Source organism: Apteryx mantelli, chromosome 5, assembly GCF_036417845.1.
Source record: "Apteryx mantelli isolate bAptMan1 chromosome 5, bAptMan1.hap1, whole genome shotgun sequence".
Classification (NCBI taxonomy): Eukaryota; Metazoa; Chordata; class Aves; order Apterygiformes; family Apterygidae; genus Apteryx; species Apteryx mantelli.
This window is the reverse complement of record NC_089982.1, coordinates 26,150,073-26,170,705: the sequence shown is the minus strand read 5'-3', so window position 1 is coordinate 26,170,705 and position 20,633 is coordinate 26,150,073. Positions and strand designations below refer to the sequence as shown.

The following is a 20,633-nucleotide window of genomic DNA, read 5'->3' as shown; positions in this document are numbered from 1 at the left end:
CAGCAATTTAACTGGCATGATACCAGAAATACAAGTAGGTCAGCACAAGGTGTTCTTCTGTATGGTTTCATCTGGTATAAACATCCTATCCGAGTTAGCCTTCAGGTACTACATTTAAACATACCTACTGCCAACTAAGATAATAATCAGAACTATTTTGGATATTATTGTCCAAGTACTACCCTTATTTTTGGAGGACTGATTCTGTTAAGGATAGAAAGGAAGTTTTATTACAGAAGCAGGGAGCCCTCTGCAGCTCTCGTGGCTGAGCTGATGCAGATATGCCTCGTGCTACATCCATGGGAAACCCAGCTGAAATCCTCAGTATATGCAAGTGGAAAGTATATATACACATCAAGAAAGCTAAGTTGAACACTGAGGTCTGATAGTCAGAGACTGTATACTATTAAAAGAAATCATAACAGGAAATTAAGCCTGTCAGACATGCTCTAATCTCAGGGACATGAGAAACGGCAATGGATATATAAGAATATTTACTTTTTTCCCCGTTTGTGCAAAACGAATAAAAATCAGTGGTCTCCTGGAAAAACGAAACAAAAAGCTTTGCACAAATCCTTTGCTAATGTACTGAGACATATTAGTATTTACAACAATTTGTATACATTGAGGATCTGGCCCTGAAGTTGCTGTCAAAGATCAAAATTTCTTTCTCTAGAATTGAGTCAAACTCAAAACTGCAAGCTCACTTCTAACTGCGTACTCTATGACACATACTAATTTACAAGATCAAGTGCCGACCCTACAGGTTTAAATCAGAAAAACAGACTAGTGCAATAAAAAATGTTTAATTTTTTTTCCCTTTCTTTTTTTCTTTAACATAAAAGCAAATGCTACCACTCTGCACTGACACAAGCATTTACATTACATAAATAAAAATACTTCAAAAGGCAGAAATTAATCAACATTTTCAGCTCCTTGCTGTCTATTCTCCTTCCTGATCATTGCAAAGTTGGGTTTTGCTCTGAATATCCACATTTGTGATCATTGTGTACTGAAAGTGAGCGATATAAGACACTGAAGAATAATCCCTGCTGTCTGATTAAAAAAAAAAAGAAGAATGAATTACATTAAAAGTTGCTAGAAATAACTCACAGGCAAAAAATAAAACTAGAAGAAAACAATAGCACTAGCCCAAAGAGACATATTTTTTCCTTCAGGAGTGAATTCCCATCTGCTTTTAAAGAGCAACATGTTTTCCCATGACGGGGAATTACAGCCAAAACCAGGACAATAAAGCAGCAAAGCCACAGGCAAGAGCAGAGGGCAAGTGAAGCCGGCTGACAGTATCAGCCTGGGTCCCTCTTTTATAAGCACCTGTTTCAGTAACAGCTGAACAGTCCCCCACTTGCTGGCAACACACTTCCATCTGCCATGCTCAGCAAGGAGGTGCTCCTGGTAATTTTACTGCGTGAAAGGTAGCGTGGAGAAGTGAAGGAAAAGGAAGGGGAAGGAGGCAAACAGCGCAGTCTGCGGGCCTTGCGCAGCAGTGCCAGTAAATGAGCGCCTCTCCTGTAGCCTTGGCCATTTTGGTGAAACTACAGCGTTTAACAGTTGTTTTATAGAAGTTCATTAGAACTGAGCGGCTCTGTCAACCAAGGAGTGCCTACCCCTTACACGGCTGATGCACGTAGCTTAGGTTTTCTTCAGACAGGCATGCTACTCGAAATAACCCTTCAAAGGCATATAAAGGATAAAAGCAAATACAAGTATTCAAGTAGACAACATCATTAAAATATTTGGTGAGGACACAGGTGACAGAAAGGAAGAGAAAACATACTGAAATCAGCTCGAAAGGTTCCTTCCCCCTAAATGATTTAGCAGACAGGTTCTTATGCATGTAAAGAATCAAGGTCTGCAGGTCTTTGGGCTGCACAGAGGAAGAAATTCTCCCGTTTGCAACGCAGACTAAATGTCATACCTAATCACTGCTTGGAGTTTGCTTGGGGGTTCATTCAAATTCCCTCTGGCGTTCACCCCAAGTTCCTCTAAGGATCACTATTCTTCGAGTTATTTGGGAAGCTGCTTTGACTGCATCCTCCTGAGCTGTTAATGGTCCTGACCTTTTTGGAAACACTAATGTCACTTCAGCCAGATGCATTAAGTCTCCTCCGCTTGATTAAACTATTAGCAAATCATTATCTTATTGAGGGATAAAATGTTCTTTCCCAGATGAGGAAGCCATGCATAAATTTCCGTGCAAATACTCTTCTGTCTACCAAACCTTATGTTTTACATAAATGTGCTAATTGTCAACCATGTTTTACATAATCACACACAGAGGATTAAAGCATACAGTTCTTTACTGGGTCTTGGCTGAGACAAGACATGATGAAAATCAGTTCGCCTGGGGCAACTAACCCCCAAACTTCCCTCTGAAAAATGCTGGGACGGAACCAGATCTTACCGAAGTTTCTACAAAGGAAAAAGGGGGGAAGCAGCTTAACACCATGACACTCCTGTGGTTCAGCACAGCCCTGCTGATGAGCGACTACTCGGGCACTTGCACAGCCCTCGTTTCCAGTCTGTCCAAGCACATTCTGCACGTACAAGGCTCTTGCGAGACCAGCAGTAAGCAAAAATCCCATGGGAAGTCCTGTGTAGCTAGTTATTTCCTTTCAAGTGATTCATCTCCTTTATCCCTAACACTGACATTCGGAAAACATTCTGAATGCCAGGTATTTCCTCACCTTCCAGCCACCTGTGCCAAACACACATCCTCAGTGCTGATAAACGTGTCTAGGAAGGTGGTAATCCCATATTAGCCATGCTGGATGAAGGCTGAGTCTCTTTTCTTCACCCACCCACACAAAAATGTTCACTTTTCAATGAGCGATATAAATTAACAGATCCTATGCATCATTCCAAGAGAAACTTCAGAGGTTCATCTGAGGGGACTGGTGCCTTAATCCTGCTGTGTTTCGATTTGATGGAGTTCCTCATTTTGAAAACAGTATTTCACTATGATGCCATAGCCTGATGTGGAGCTAAGAAGAATTTCTTCAAGTAGCAGGGCTGTCCAGCAGAGTTGGGCCAGAGTCATTTCAGCCACAGATATGCTAAAGATTTTCTACAAAGCATATTTTCAAATCACACATTTCTGATCAGACATAAACATTTTTTGTGGTATCTTACAAGTTCAAAAGTTGAGGGCCCAGTCCTAAGACATGATGTGTTGAGCGCCTTCAACAGCTGTTGCTTTCAATGGGAAATGAACACAGTCTGCTTCTAGCATAACTAAGGATGAGAGGACAAACGTTTTGGTTTTTAAAAATGAAAAGCCCAAGATCTAGCCAGGACATAATTTGCACAGTCTGCTGTTTTTTCCCCCATACTTTCCCCCTGTTACTCTTGGTTTGTGGTCACCTTAACTCCCCAAAGTTTGGGTCTTTTTAGGTCTTTTTACAGGATTGGAACCTTTGCCTTGTTACCCAAACACCCTTGTCCTTAAATCTGGAAGATCTTTTCCTTCATGGAAAACTAGATACAGAAAAGGTAACACATCCTAATTTGTCTGATATCCTGCTTTTCTATATCCCAGCCCTCTCACATTTACTGTAGATGGTCCTTCATGAAGAGAGACTCATTTTTTCCAGTCACTTAAAACACTATTTACCATCCTGTATATCTGTGATGGAACGTTTCCTCACTTCTTTTGAAGTTGGTGGCTTCCTCTATGAGAAAAAGTTGTTTTTTAAAAAAAAGTTTATAGTTTAAATATGTCAGTATCTGGTAAACAAGAACATGCAATTTTGGAATAAATATTTTAAGAGTCAAAGGCTTTTGTTGATTAGAGTGTGCTGCTGCAAAGATACTTTTTTAGCATCAAGTATGCTCTTATTTGAGCCAGAACAAAACTTCATTGGCTTTTTTTCCCGCATTCTCTGTGTTCCCATGGAGAGTTATTGCAAAGTGAGAAAGATATTTTTACATTAACCCTTCTACTTCAACTAAGAACCAATGAAAGATTTACAGGTTCCTGGGTTCCTGCTTTACTATTGTTTCCTGTAAGCATGGAAACTGATAATACTATAGAAACAATGCCAGCCTTTGCTTTACCATGACCCACCTTCCACCAATATAAAAATAGTCTTTTCCATTAGTTACTTTTATAAGCACACCTGGCAAGAATATTACTGTAATATCCAGAATATTTAATTTTTTCTTACTTCTAATCAACTCTAAACTTAAAACAACTCAACACTTGATTTCAGTTTCTACCTGTACTGCCTTCTCAGCTGAAACAAAAACATAATCTGACTCAGACCATAAAAGATGATCCCTTGCACTACCTTTTAGTTCCTTTCTGGAACAAAGTATTTCTACAGTGGGGAAATACTGTCTTTGTCCCTTGCTCGTCCCTTTTCTCAGAGCAAACTCCAAGGATTTGAAGCAATTTGAAGTAATTTCCTTCTATCTAATCTGTAAAGGAAAATACTACAATCTTTTTTTTTGCCACACAAGTCTAATAAGGACATCAGCCTTTGCATTTATAAAGGTAGGTGTCCTTCTTCCTCTAGGCCAAGACATGCTTCAGCTACAACCTTTCTTCTTTTCTGCTTGAGACAATGTATAATTTAAAAATTACTGAACAAGCAATTTCTTATCAGATACTGTCCACATGATTTTGTTTTTACTCACACCAGAAAGTGCATTGGGGCTATTGGCATTTTCCATTACAACAGAGAGCAGCCAGTAATTATGAAAAACCTGATCTGAACCCTAAATAAGAAAGATAGAGCACCTGAGCTTGGAAGGTCCACCTTTCCTAATGCTAGCTGGTTATAGTGGCATCATGAAAGAAAACCAAGGAGACCCAAAGAACTCACATTACTTTCTAACATTGTTTTTAAATACTTCTATGCTTTGGTTTTAAATTAATAAAACTTTCTAGAAAGAATGGTGCAGATAAATTAAAACTTCTCGACATGAACTATAACAGGGAAAATCCCTGGAAAAGGAAGGACAAGGAAAAGGTATGTTCAGATTGATCAGTCCCTGAGTGAAGACATCCCATTTGTATAACAGCATTAAAAATAACTACCAGTGTTATAAAGGTCAGATCTCCTGTAATTTTGCCCAAAATAAACATGGGAATACTAGAATTAACCCGGTAAAAGGTTCAATGTGGCAACATCTTTGCTGTTTAACCATTTAGAGAGTTCCCCCCGGTCCCCGCCAGTTCTCCCTGCCAACCCCACAGTGTCAGCGGGGACAGCGAGGCCGCAGCACTCTGCCGCCTCCTGCCCCACACAGCCCCAGGAGGCAGCTGCCCCTTCGAGGTCTTCGGGAGAAATTCCTTAGAAAAATATGTGGGGGCAAAGCAGAGACGGGTGCTGACGCCGTCTCCAGCACTCCCTTGAAATGGGCTGGCCCAGGAGCGAGGGCAAACAGGGCACAGGGACCTACCTGGGAACGGCTCAGTCCCACCAGCTGCATCTAAAAGAGGTCGAGGCAGTCCTGGGAGACAGCAAACGCCCTCAGAGGAGGGATGGAGCCAAAGACGCTACCTTAGAGGGAGGAGGAAACGCTCTTTGGTGTTGATATCGGCACAGGCGTGCTTCCTGGCTCCGAGGCCAACCTTGCCATTCAGAAACCTCCAAAAATGATCTCCTGCTTTTCTGATTTCAAGCTATTCAAGTATCTATGAAGAGCTTCAAGCATTTCTGCAGAGCAGAGCAGAGGTACCAAGATATCAGCAGGCAGTTGGGAAGGGCCTGGAAATGAAGATCAGACTCAAATCCAAATATTTCTAGAGAGCTGAGGCTTTGTTTGACTTACACTATTTGTATAATATAAAACAAGTGTACAGACATTGCTCCCCTTCTGAATTTTCTTTTTTTTTAACATTAAATAAATGAGAGAGGACAATTCTATTTCACTCTCACAAATTATCTCCTACCTTCTCTCACATGAAACAGTGGGAAGTAAACACCCTATTTTGCTATCTTGATATATCTTTAAGGTATTCATTACGTGAAACATACGTATAGCAGACGAACAGAGATAACTGGTCATAAGTGATGACAGGCAAAAATATACGAATATCTGATCTGAAAAAATGCCAGGTTGGAAGCCAGATGCATACTAAACTATCCACTTTACTTACTGTTTATTCATTTCATTTTAGGATGATTCAGCATCTCTCTACATGAAACTCACTATTTGTACAGCATCTTGTAGTCACAAAACCAAGTATTTTCCATTTCTTCTTCTAAACAAAGGGTATAACAGTGGAATGGGAACTTGCCATTCATCAGCGGAAACTATTTGTAAAGCTGGGAAACTGGAGACACTAGGAAGAAAAGGCTTAATGAAACTGGCCACTGTGTGTGCCAGCTGTCAAGACTCTTTATATATCCTTCCAATGAACACTGACTGAGATTCCTTCTGTATTTACTCTTTACATCCCAATTATTACAATTCTTCAAATGATTCAAAAGAAAGGTAAGGTACTAACAGAAAATCTGCTAAATGCCATATTAGAAACAGACAGGTTTTTTCCCCTGCACCTAGTCCGTAGCTGCATACAATGACCCATTAACTTATTTTTGGTCTGTACAAAGCCAGCACAAAGACATTTGCTACTCATCATCAACTAAGCGCAGGAATTCACCACTGGAGCCTCAGCTGACCCAGATCCAAAGAAAACTCCCATATGCTTGGAATTTCTAAAATACAAGCATTACAGTTGTTGCCTGGTAAGGAGATAGTTTCCATATAGAAGAGAGGATTGGTTTATATTTATGTTTTTGAAGGCTTATAACTTGGCCAGAAGCAGATACATTTTCCTAGGACAGCAAAAGTCATATCACTGACATCCAGGTGAAAACGCAGTATTATTTCGACTCACTCCTCCAAAGCAATGGAAGCAGTAGAGCTGCAATAGTTTCCCAGCCCAATATTTAAGTCTGCAGTGAGAAGTTAATTATTGTCTTTTTTTTCATTATGAGATCCCATGTTCTGTGGCAAATAAATGTCCTATACATGACAGCTTTGCTCACTACACAACCCTCTTTCACCCATTCCCAGAGCACAGTTTGGCTCATGCTGTGGAGGAGGAAAGCTGTTGTGGATTTTTCTTAGGTCTCAGATCTAGCCTTTACTATTTTCCTCGAACAGCCCTGAGGGCTACTGCAGAGACTGCTGCTGCATATGGCAAAGGCTGATCCCATTCCTGGGGCCCAGAGAATGGCCTCTGCAGTACTCACAGCAGTGTCTGCACCAGCCAGAGGCTACTAGTAGGTAATGCACCATTTTTAGAACACACCAGCATTTATATAATAGCTAGTTAAATGAACAAAATTCCTGCCTGGAAGTCACACAGCATGTCTGATGACCGGCCAGTTGAGAAGGGCCATTCAGTGCTACACCAGACGCACAAATACTCCAGAGTCACCCTGTCTTTTGGACCAGGACAAAAGCTTAGCTTATTTCCCTGCCCCAGTGAACAGCACACAGAAAGATGGAGGAGCTGAGGTGAGCACACTCACTCTGCTATGGAAAAGGAGACTATGTGATTAAAGGGTGACTATGTATTAAAGATGGTACGGTAATACATACACTAGGATTAGCTACAGAAAGGTGGACACTTTAATTCTGGTATTTCATACTTTTAAAAGCTCTAAGTGGCAACCTTAATACCATTCTTTGAATATTTGAAGTAACATAATTACCTTCAATTAATCAAAATGAGGAAAGAATGAAATATTTTGCAGAGACACCAACATGAGTAAATATTCAGGGTGCAGAGCGGTGACCGCTAGCGTATTAATGTTTATTATAACTGCCAGGCAGCATCACCTGAAAAACTTCTCCCTATACACAGGGAAGGAAATAATTGTCTGATGCGCATAGTCAGAAGCTGACTTACTAATAATGGTGAGCTGCAATAGTAACAGCTGCTGTGAGCTCTTGGTTATATGGAGTAGAAAAAAGAGGAGCCCTCGAAGCGACCAGTTGACTCCCTTACAGATTCCCTTAGACTGTTTCATAATTGCTTCTCTCCTCCCTCCAGCTGAGGCTCTGAGCCACAGTCCCAAATGCAAAAGGTCCCTGGAGCCATGGGGAGGCCACAGTGAACTGTCTGGACAGCCTGCGCCTTCCCCTGGCTTGTCCCCCGCCTTTCTCTGCTCCTCCAGGGCAGCACATCCTTAAGGAAGCCACCTGCGATCTTACTCAGGATTGCCCTGGAAGAGGCCTTTTCCCTGGTAACAACACTCTAATGCAGATCTCCATGGAAATAAAAAAGCCCTAGATTGTATTGTTTTCTGAGCAGAAACACAGAAGTCACAGTGTATTTTCTCAAACATTTCCTTTTAGAATTTCCCCACCCCTCATTTGGGGAAGACTGAAGGGATGAAACTCAAAACCAATTTTCAAGACACAATTTGATGCATTGACTTCATGGCCAGTACCATTATAGAAAGTTTTACCTCTGCTCCTGAATACTTCTGCGTGCGTTGAACAAGCTCCGCTAAGCAGATTTCATCACTGACTGGCATGGACTGAAAATGAAGTTTGAAGATCTCCCCACGAGTGGCTGCATCAGGCAAAGGCACATAGATAATTCTGTCTATTCTCCCTGGTCTCAGTAAGGCCTACAATGAAAATGTCACAGAAAAGGTTATAACAAATGAAACATCACATCAAAACCCAAATAACCAACAATTTCAGCAAAAACAAGAAACTGCACAAGAACAATTCATCTATTTGTTAAGAGGGGTTATTCTCCTGTGTTCAAATGGATCAGTCACTGAAGAGACAATAACACTATTCAGCTTATGAAATATCAGTTTATGGAAAAAAAGACATCATAAAGAAACTATAATCATTTTCCTAAAATAATAATTTTAGGCTTGTTACAAGGTGTGCTGGAATGTTAAAACCTGGCAAAAGGACAGATGGCAATGGACATATCCCAAGTTCAGATCTTCAATCAAGACAATAAGAAGGTTTTTTTGAGTGAAGCTTGTGTTCCATATTCCTTTGCTTTACTCCAAATTATTAGAGCTGTATAAACTTACAGGAAAAAAGATTACTCTGACAGTTTTTTAGGCACAATAAGGGAAGGATAGACAGAGGCAAGTAGTGCTCAATTTGAAAAAGTTAGGAAAAAAATATACTTGCAAAAGCATTGTAGCTTAATACATTTTAGCATCAGCTTTGAACTGTTGGAAAACCCCTGTTTTTTCCTTATCCTGTGTCACAAAACAATTGAAAATTCAACAAAGAATACAGTTACAAGTGAAGGCCTCAATTTTGCAAAGTTTCATACATGCATATTGGCCCTCGCACTTTGGTTTCACAGGGTTACTCAGATTATATACACTTTTACAGGACTCAAAAGCAGAGCAAGAGAACTAAATGTGTTAAACTAATTAAAAATAACTTCAGTGAGCAAAAATAAATGGTTCCATTTATAATGTAAAGATAATAACAGTCAAAATTCCCTTAAAGGCAAGCATTCTACTTATTTTTTCTAAGATGGAACTATTAGTAAGACCCCTTAAGTTTGCCAAATGTCCAAGTCGAATTATGGGCCGAACTTGAGCCATTCATCCAACACTTGCACAGAAAGACCTTGGAATTTTATCTCAGCAAGGATTTATCACCACGATGGTCTGGGGTTTGGAGCATGTGGCCCGTGAGGAGAAACTGAGGCACCTGGGCTTGTTTAGTCTGGTGAAAAAGAGGCCACGGGGAGACCTAATAGGAGTCTACAACTAGTTTGAAGGGGAGGTTGCAGGCATGACAGAGCCAACTCTCAGCAGCGGTGACAGGCAACATAACAAGGGGCAACGGCCACAAATCGCAGCTGGAAGGTTCAGACTGGACATGAGGAAAAATTGCTTTTCTGGAAGAGAAGGGTGGCCCTGGGGCAGGTCACCAGGGAGGCTGTGGAGTCTCCGGCACTGAGGTTTTTGAGACTTGGCTAGACACAGCCAAGCCCTCCCCAATCCAGTGTTGGCTGCGGTCCCACGCTGAGTGGGAGGGTGAACTACAGGCCCCTGAAAGTCCCTTCCAACCACCATTTCTATAATTCTATGGTTTCTGGACTGGGTCAAAGAGTAAACATTATCTATATATAAAATATTTATATATCATACATAGGAGAAGCTGATCTTGTAAATTTATGAGATGGGAGGAAGCTCATTTCCCTATTTTTCTAAAAATCCCCACAAGTTTTGAAAACCTTCTACATTAAAAAAACCTAAAAATCCTCCTAAGCCTTCCCTACTTGACATTTGAGAAAAAATGTGTACAGCAAATGCATATAAATAGTGTTTAAACTATTTTTTAAAAACTGAACAATGTTTATAAGATTCAGCATGTAACCTAAATTGTTTTTATGTTAGGGTTCTCCCTTGGGCAGAGTAGTTTGAGTTCCAGATGACTAGAGATATTGCATGGCTGTCCTGGGCTGTCAGCCAATAAGTCTTTTCCCAGCCTGATCATGTCAGTGAAAGTCATGCTGAAAAAATAGTAGGAAAGAGCTTTCCTTCCTGCACAGCATTGATCAAGTTAACACCCTTCCTAGGGTTTCTTTAAAAAGACTGTTGTGGTGCTTCAGAGTGGAAAAATGTATCCTGAATATTAAGAGATGTCTTGTTATTTTTAAAACAGAACATGAAAACGCTCAGCTACAAAGCGTGTACGGCACTACAGTGTGCTCCATGGGGCCGCATACGAATATTACAAGGTTGTGGAAGGCTAAAGGTCCATAGCTAGCCCAGCATCCTGCCTCTGGCAGTGGCCAATGCTGGATGCCTACGAACGAGTGTAAGAAGCAAGCCATACACTAGTATTTCCTCAGAAGACTGTGCTACTTTCCACAGCACTCTTGGTATATTCACCTAAGAACTCAGTCCACTGATGATAACTCAACCAGTTTGTAATTCAGCGTCTAAATCATGTGTATATCAGGATGTTGCCATTTTTTTGCCAAAACACTTGAAAGAGAAATTTGCATGTTTCAAGACTAGGCTTGGAGGAAGAGGAATTATACTGCAATTGCATTCTACATGCTCTTAAGGAAATGCCCATAGCTAATTCTATTATTTAGAAGAAACATGAAATGTTCACATGACACACAGTGGTGTGCCTCTTTTAAATTGAGGCAGGTTTAATCAGGAAGCCTAGATAATTAGAACATTTTCTAGAGACAGTTTAGCTTAATACTAATGAATGACCATGGCTGTTGTGTAAGTAAGTGGGACAGGAAAAGCGTTTGATTAAAAGGAGATTCCAATCAGCTGGGATCAAGTGCTTCACTATATTAAATAGGTCTTTGAAAGCTAAGATGCAGTCATTTAGCACTATGTAGCACCCACTCATACCAAATAGAATTACAGATGTAAAAAAGTGAATATATTCTTTTTTCCTCAAACAATTACTTAAAATTGTATTTCCTCCAGTTTGTTCCAAATGCTTTGTGTTTTATATATAGTCTTAGCTGGAGGCCCGAGTTTAAAACACACTATCATTACTTTTTGCTACAGTCAGGCCTAGGGACCCTATCCAAGACAGCCAGATGTGCTGGGAACCGTACAAGAAAAGCACAAGTCAGTCTCTGTAACACTAGCTGCTTAAACAGACACAGACAAAAAGGAGAGGAGAGAAAATATTCAGTAACCTCATTTGGGAGAGGAATCAAATTCCTTCCTGTCTCCAGAGAAAGAAGAAGATTTAACTGAGGGCATTCTCCAGCTCTGAGAGTTGGTCCCTACTAGCCCTTGTGACCACTGACCCAGGCAAGGAGCTCTGGTGTCTCTGACAGACCCTGTGCATGGCTTGTACGCACCTCACGCCGCTGTCATAGCCCTCTTCCCTCAGGAAACTGCCAATCCCCCTCCCCGCTGTATTCCTGAGGCATTAAGAGTGGCGGAGATGGTGAGGAAGGGGCCTGTCTTGACCAGCCCTATCCTACCGGAGAGTTAGACCCAGTGACAGGCCCATGGATGGGTCTCAGAGCCGCTGTGTTGTCCAGTTGTCTGAAGGCAACCGGAGAGCAATGGAGAGTCGAGGCCACTCTCATTGCGGCACAGCATGTCACCCTCTCAGGTTACATGGCGAGGCTTTCAGTCTCTGCATGCTCCTCATGTACTCAACTTTTATTTTTTGGCCAGAATAATACAGGAGTCAGAACTGTCCCGCATGTAGAGGCTGTCAAGTTACTGATAAGGGAACAAGATATCTCTTCTCGACATACTTGCACTCTGGTTATTGATGTTTCTTCTGGAGGAAAATGAGCTCTTTCTGCACTGCTTAGGGAAGTCTATTGTGGCATGGATGTGGATACCTGCAGCACTGGTGTCAGCTTTAACACCAAGGCCTGGATCACAGTTATTTCTGTTGCTGGAAGGAGTGTTGAGTTTGATGGATGTTGGCACCAGGTTCTTCCTCCATGCTACTTATCTACAGATCCAGGAGCTATTTGTCTTCTCAGTGGGGTGACGTGTGATGCAAGCTTCCCCACCGGCAGGGTTTTTGAGATGGTTGCTCCAAGTGTGCTATGACTTTCACAGGCCATTCCAGAAGATGGAGCTTCAGTCTTGCAGTTTGCTTTTCGGAAATCAGGCAGAGAGTGATAAGCATACCGAGGTTTCTTCTGGACTAGACCCTCTCCCCCCAGGTCGCAGCGGGCCTGGCTGCCTTTGGGATCCTGCACATGCTGAAGTAGGCGGGAGGCAAAGCCGCCTGGAGTTGATCCTCACTGCTGAGCTGGAAGAGGAGAAATTCAGGAAGATAAGCCCAGAGCAGCGGGAGGAGCAAGGCTGGGCTGTGCAAGAGAAGAGGCAGGTGGGGGAGGGTGAAGAGTTTAAGTGGGGCTGCAGGTTCAGGCAGATATGAGCTGTTGGGAGCACAGAATTAACTGCTTGCGGCTGGGAGATGCAAAACTGATTTGAGGCTAGGAGCACACAGAAGGTGGGAAGTTGATGGGGCCAAAATTAATTGATGTGTGCGCAGAGCTACATAATTCATTGATGTTGAGATGTGAGGGTTGCATAATTTATGTGGGCCAGGAACGGCACAAAATTAAGTAATTGGGGTTTTGGTAGAAACCAGAATACTTCATACCATTAAGCAATTCTTCTGCAAGTTTATGTAATTTTTTTGTTGTTACCACAACAGTTATGAAAGGGGTCTGAGTGCACATACACTTAAAGGTTACTAGTGGTAAGCATAAACTGTGTTCTTCAGGGGAGCAGCAGGGTTCAGGAAAGTGAGATAATCATCAAGTAATACATAATATCATCAATAGTAACAACACATTTTAATTAAGAAGAAACTCTTTCCCTTTCAAAAAGAAATGCTTAAATTCTTTAGTAATTAAAATAGAGTATTACTTCAAAATATATCATTGGAAAAGATAACTGATACAAAAAATGTGTATTTTTTGTGCAATTATAAGGATAATTATTTCAGGAAAGAAATCTTAAATATGTAAAGCCAGAAAAATATTTGTGGTTCCTGTTAAGAATGGACTAGAATTAACCTTAGGGCTTTGCTAATTTTCTTCTTCTTCTTTTCTTCTTCTCAAATCATCCATCTTTAGTTAGCTTTTTCAAAGGATGCTTAGCCATTCAAGAACTACATTGTCAAACAATGAAGAATTGTAACAACACTGCTGGAAGCATACACGGCTGATGAGTTTTCTAAGGGACTGGAAAAATAACTTTCTTTCTGACTGGCCTCTACAACCACGTCTACACTCATCAATATTTTATTGATAGAATCTTAAAACAAAACCTACATAAATACACAGTGCAAGAAGGTAGCCAGGCATTAGAAAAAACATACATAATTCCAGAAATATGGTAACCTTTGACAAAATTTTCATTAGCAAAATGTAACCTGCACAGCAAAACATAAGATGCACAGCAAACTGCATATTCAGGTGTGTAAGAGAGAGCAAGGAGGTTCAGCAGGTAACAGAAGTTAATCTGGAGAACCAGCGTTGCTGAGCGTTCTCTGCTGCAATGAATCTCCACAAGTAGAAACAGATTTTTATACTAAATTTAAGACATTTCCTTTCAAGTAAATACTTTTTTTATATAGAACCTAAAAAATGCAACTAAAAAGAGTTTAGTCCTGCCTTTGGAGTCCATTGGGATTAGACCACAGATGAAAATGAGAGAACTGGAAATAACAGAACAATCTGTTTCCTTTGTAACTAAATCCTTCTAATTTAAATTAACAATAGCTATTTATTAACCCAGTTGTGGTCCCTACTCACACGAACTCCTGAAAATAAGAGGTACTTTATATATTCTAATCTAATTTGGTAATGCAAATCTTTTTGATTATCATTACAATATTTGACCATACACAAAGCATTTAAAAGTAAGTCATATTCTTCCTGTAGTCTGTATAAGGAATAACTGTTCATGAGATCTTCTCTTCCCACATGTCAGGACAGAGGTATTGAAAGTGAGGAAAGTATTAGGGTAAAAGATCTGGCTGAGGAAGTGAATTTGTTAACAACTGTGAAAGGGCCTTCTGCTGCCACCACGTTTTTCCCTTGCAGTAGCAAACTCTCACTCCCCTGAAGGTGCTTCTCTACACTGCGAGGCTCACCCCAGCACCTCATCTGTTCCTCCTTATTCTGCGAGAGAGCAGGTCCCAAGCCCCATGCAACAGACCAGGGAGCCCTTGGCATTTTAGCATCTTTGAAAGCTTCAGGTACAGGAAGCCCATCTATCCTGTTCATTAGACATGCAACTAGAGGCGTTTTGCAACCATGGATTATTAGGACGATTTGAAGGTGCTGAGGGGGGAAGGCAGGGAGGGAAGACGTTAAAAGCGTCACTATTAAGCAGTTGAAAATTGCAGTCCAACGGATAGTTAAATGTTACTGTTCTACAAGCTTTTTATTCCCCCGTCCATCTGGCATGAGCTGTCCCAGGAGGCAACCTCGAGCTCCTCTGTGTCAAGCGACACACTTACTTCTGTCACAAGGTTGGAGTCTTGTAAATACAGGCTCTTGAGTCAAGCGATACTGTTTTTTCTCTTGCCAGGAGCCCCTTTCCCTACACTCTTCCTCCTCCCCACCTTCTTCCTCTCTGTGCCAACATCTGTCACCACCTTCGGCACATGCCAACATCTCTAACCAGTTCCCCTCTTTGATGACTTGTTGTTGGTCACCACCCTCATACTTCTCCCAAGATTTGTGCAGATTATTCTCTGTTCTCATTACACAACATCTACAGTTGCTCTCAGGGTGGAGCAGTTTGCTTCTTCAACCTACATAATACCTACTACCTTAAAAGTTGCATTCACAAACAGAATTTTATTAGATATTATTGGAAATGAGCTCCCACAAAATGTTGCATTCCTATATTATCAGTCCCTATACAAAGATTTCACCTTCCACATAGATTTCTAAAAATCAGGCTGTGCAACCCTTTTGTCATGTCAGTCTTGCTCAAGACCTGGAGCATTGTGCAAGTTGACAAGAAAAGACATGATAGGTTTGACAGCAGGTGGTCAGGAAGAATGTGCACTATCAAGTGGCAGTACTCGGCGAGGAACCATGAGCGCAGCATTGACATTTTACTTAGGCATTAACCATAAGTAATAATTAAAGGCAGAGAACAAACATATAGTTTGATACGCCAACAAGTAATAAACAAGCTTGAACAGGGAAACTGTTTATATTCTTGGAGTCAAAACCAAGATGAAATGACACAGAGAGTTAACCATCTGAAAAATAAGAATGTAACCTGCCCTTTACAGTTAAGCAGTCAAGTGCCCATACTAGAGTAGGATTCACCTACTGATTTTTCTTACCCTCCAGGTGTAAGATCATTATTTAATCCTTTTGTACCTCAACCACTGATTTTTACCCATTTCCAGTTTGTTTCACCAACAAAGGGAAACTTTTCCATATAATTCATTGCATCTTCTGAAATTACTTTCTTGCTGATCACCAACAGGAACACTTTCAACTACCATTACAGATCAGTCCCTTAATTTATTACAGCAAAGCCAAATTTAACCTATCGTTCCAGTTAGCAGAAAAATAACACACTCATCTTTTCTTATAAAACAAAACCCCAAGAGCTGTCCTGAATCAACAGAAACTGTTGGCGTCACTTGTATGAACAACATACCTTGTGTCTGCATGTTTCTCCTACCTCCTCCTAAGCTCATTTTCCACAGTCCCTCCTGCAGCACGGGCAACATACCTGCGCCAGGCAGAAGTGGTGGCCGTGCACAGAGAACGGGTGCAGGACAGAGGGACGGACGGTAGGATTAATGCTTCTCTACCCTCTAAGTAAACTGCTGTGGATACAGAAGCAGAAAAACTGTGCAAGAAGCGCCAGGCTTGTATTTCCTAGCCAGTCCAAAGCTGGAAGCGCTGACATACTCTGATCTTTTTAATCAGAGTAACATCACTGTCCCAACAGCTGTACATCGCAGTGTTGCCACAGACCAAATTTGATTAATATAGCTAATTCAAGCGGAATCACGGAGAAAGACAACTTGAGGAGACTTGTTTCATTGCAGCAGTGAGACCATGTAAACACAACTGTAAGGAACAATGTGCTCCTTGGCCCACACAGACAATACCAAAGCACGTTTTTAAGTGGTTTTGTTCAGATAGGATTAAAATATCTCAAGAAATAGACTTTCAGTCACTTCTCTTGGCAGAAACATCTGCAGGCAGATACTCTGCAGCTGCAGAACCAGTATCTCCATCCTTTATTTCTGATACTTCAAACAATTAAATCAGCCAGTTGGCACAAAGTAGTACAGTGCTCACTGGGAGCCAAGCTTTGCCCTGGCCTCAGTCTATAAAAGTCTAAAACTGTCAGTAACACAGCACATTTTCAATTCAGTAAGAGCAATACAAATCCTAGCAACACTACTGATATGACTCCAGATACTCTAGATTGGCACTATAGAAATTCAACTCAAAATCTAGCCTGCTAAACATACTGAAAGACACGGAGGCGCTGTCAGTGGAACCCAGCTCTCCTCCCCCCTGCTTTCCAGTCTGATCTCAGAAAAAATTTCATGGTCTGAAACAATTCAGCAAATTCTCCACAATCTGCACATACTTTCAGGACAATCAAATACACATTTTCAAGCCACAAACTCTTTGCAAAAAGAAGAAAAAAAGGCCCAACCCTTCTTCCTCTTCTCATTCAGGATGCACTTACCATTCTCTCCATGTGCCTATGCAGAGGCAGAATCTCAGCTCAGCCCTATTGCTCTGCCTTGCTTTACAAAGGCAATGTCAGACACAAGATCCTGTTCTCACCTCATGTTAAATCTGATCAGTCTTACTGCACTAGTGTGAGGAGAGAAGATGCCCTGACCTTTGGCTGTTTTCCTGCAATGTTAATAAGGAATAGGAGCAACCTAGTACTCTGCAACTTGCTGGGTTGCACAGAGAGGTTTTGCTGTGGAGAAGAAATTGGAACTCCCTGTCCTGTACAGCTAGGCAGCTCTTCCTCCCCTATTTCTAATAAAATGATTCTCAGTAAAGTTAAAATTAACTGAAGAAAAAAAAAATCTATCATCAGCTAATAAACAACATAACCCACCTTCTTTGGTGTATGTTTACATAAGAGAGTCCTCCACGCTGCTGTCTAAGAGGTGAAAAACCTCAGGAATGTCAGTTCTTTTTTCTTTACCCTTTTTTTGGGGTGGGGGTTTAATAAAAGAACCCCTTTAGAAAAGGCAACAATTATATGTAATGGAACCTGGAACCAGACTCTTTTGGCAATTAATCACCCAGGAGCCGTTGCAATCCTGCAGGCTGTTTCTGACAGATTTTGAGAGCTTTACAGGAATCACTAGGATAAGATGTGCCTGGGCTGGCTTCTGACAGGGACCGATCATGTACAAAGTGGTTGTTGGTTTTGGTTTTTTTTTTTTAGTTTGTATATTCATACAGACACACACATGCACGCACATACACACACACAGAGACGTATGCACCCATATACACATTAATGTAGGATTCTTTCTTTACATACAGGGAACAACTGCAGAACTCATTTATTAGCCCAGAGGCAAAAAAAAAAAAAAGCCTTTTCTTTCTCTCAGCAAAGTAGAGCTATCCATCACTTAACAGAGATACTTCCTGTTTTCAAGCAGTTGGGAAGGCATGACTTCCAACCCAAATACTTGGCTTGGCAAACTATTCCTGTGTTGACAGATGCTTTTATAACCACTTCATTCCACCTAAAGTTTCAGTATAAAAGAAGACTTTTTTTTTTTTGAGGGAGGAGAAAGGGAGAGAAGGAGAGGAAAGAGACGGAAAAGGAAGGAAAATACCACAATTATAACAGCTGGATGACAGAGGTTAGCATAGCTCTGACAGATGTTACCATATAACCTCAAAACGACATGTTAGAGAAAAAAATGCAAAACCTGTTCCTTGTAGGAAAGAGAATTTTGAACTCCTGCCAAAATATTACAATTCTTTTCAGAAGCTTTTGAAAGCTGTAACAATGATCTACCACACAATACAATATTTTTCATATATAACCTATGCCTTTAGATTACCACTGCTCTGACTGATTAAATTACCAGCACTGGAGGAGATTCTTCTCAGAGAGGTAACTTATCCTCAAGTGACAAAAATACACAGCAGGTCAGCTTCATCAGGACCTTTCTAGTTAACACCTTTCTACGTTCTGTTTTCACAGGATTCATTAATAGAACACGCTCTAAACTCTTCTCGAGATCAAATACTTTAGTGTGTGACAAACAGCAGCAAAAACACTTTGCACACAAGAAGATATGTTTGAAAAGCTGCATGATCCATTCTATACCACCTTTTGTCATATCAGTTTCTGTGTGGCTTATACCTGGTTACTTCAGCGACTATCCTACCACAAAAATCCTGATGAGTTTACCTGGCCTGTGACCAAACTTTACAGATTTACCTGTTTAACAAACTAGAGATAAATAAAGTGTAAAAGAAATGGTCATGGAACAAGATAGGTATGGGGAAAAAGCTCTTTCTAAGGAAGGAAGAGAGGTAGGCAACATCAATGAAACAAGATTCAGAAGCAGTTCCAAAAGCAAATCCATGACTTTCAGTCATTATAGCCAGTGCTGTGGCAGAGAAATTTAGTTTCTGGTTTTCATTATTTGAAAGATCTCATTTCGCTCTCAAGACTCTGGAAGACCATTTGAACCAATGGACTAGATAGTGGTCACAGTAGCTGCAGGCTAAGGGAAAAGACATTCTACACACGGAGAGAATAAAGGCACAATACAGGATATATCACCCACTTAGGCTCAAACTAGAAAACCAAGGTGATCTCTTTTCAAAACTCATCCTGAGGCTTGTCTTCCAGCAAGATAGGGAGTGAAACAAACAAATCATGTTTTAAACCCCTTTCTTTAGAAGGTACAGACTTCCTGCTCCTGTCACTGGGTCCAATCCAGTTGCCTGAACACAGGTACTTGGTGCCATTTGAGACCACCTAAGGCATCCGAGATACCTCCTTGGGGCTGGCAGGTCCTACAGAGGAGGTTTTCTCCCTGCTGAGGGTGTAGCTTGCATCTAGGCAGGAGCCCGCTGAGTAGAAGAAATGGCACCGGATGCCTATGTTCAGGCCACCAAATCCCACCCTTGCTTTCGGTATAGGCACAACCAGAAGATACATTACAGGTTTTTAACTTGTGACCTGACAGTCCAGATGCATAAACACAAATGAAGCCCTCTCCCCCTTTTAAAAGGGCACTCTTTCTTGAGGAGAAAAAAGAAACAGATGAGTATATACAGTAGGAAAGAAGCTCCTAAACAGCCCCCACAGAGCAGTGGGCACGCAGGGGAGCACCGCTTGCTGTGGGACATCTAGCAGCAGATATCAGGTAAGGAGCCTTGCCGGAGCCAGATGAGCACATCTGCTTGCTGCACTCCGGAAGGGGCTGTTGAGGAACAGCCAGATGTGGTTGATGAGGAAGTCACTGGCGTAACAGCGCAGGTGACACGGTTCCAGAGGTTGAGAAAGTGTGGTTAGTACAAAAGAACTGCAAGCGCAACTACAAAATCCCAGATAGCTTCATGCCAGGATATTAATACAGTCAAGACACAGTCTAATTAAGAACAGCGGTGCACTGGCTGGGTCAGAAGCCAAGATATTCTGCTACAAGAAAAGGCCCCGGCAGACATGCCTTCTCTTATTATTGCAAGCAGACAATCGCTGACTTCCTCCACCCGGATGCAGGAAGGCAACCTGGTGGTTTTCTCTCTTATACAGGCAGAAACCACTTTGTGTGCTGGTCTTCGAAATTTGTGGGTGGTGGTGAGTTTACATAAATTATAGTGCTTGCTGTAGTTGCCAGCTGCAAGTGACAGATAGTGCTTGGACTCTGGGATTAAAATATGTACTTTCTAGCCATTAAGGCCTGGAGCAGTACTGACAGAAGTCCTGAAATCATTTTACAGGTCTGCCAAGTATTTATAGCCACCCTACTCACATTTTTTCCCCCACACTGCCAGCAGTTGCTTCAAACATGTGCAAGACTCTGCCAATCATTGTCCATCTGGCCTTCTGCTTGACTGTCCCCTGCTTTATTAAGCCACTCATAAGATTTCCCTCTCTAAGCACTTCTTGATGTAGGAATTATTTTGGTCATTCCCT

The 20,633-nt window shown here is 41.4% G+C and overlaps 1 protein-coding gene across 1 annotated transcript in view; it reads right to left on the bottom strand.

Moving 5' to 3' along the window:
• The window catches only part of AFG2A (AFG2 AAA ATPase homolog A), a 205,782-nt gene that overhangs the window by 31,306 nt on the left and 153,843 nt on the right, over positions 1–20,633 (bottom strand). Inside the window, exon 15 of the mRNA XM_067297025.1 lies at positions 8,454–8,618. Within this exon, the coding sequence (XP_067153126.1) occupies positions 8,454–8,618 (165 nt within the window). The remainder of the gene's footprint in view (positions 1–8,453; positions 8,619–20,633) is intronic.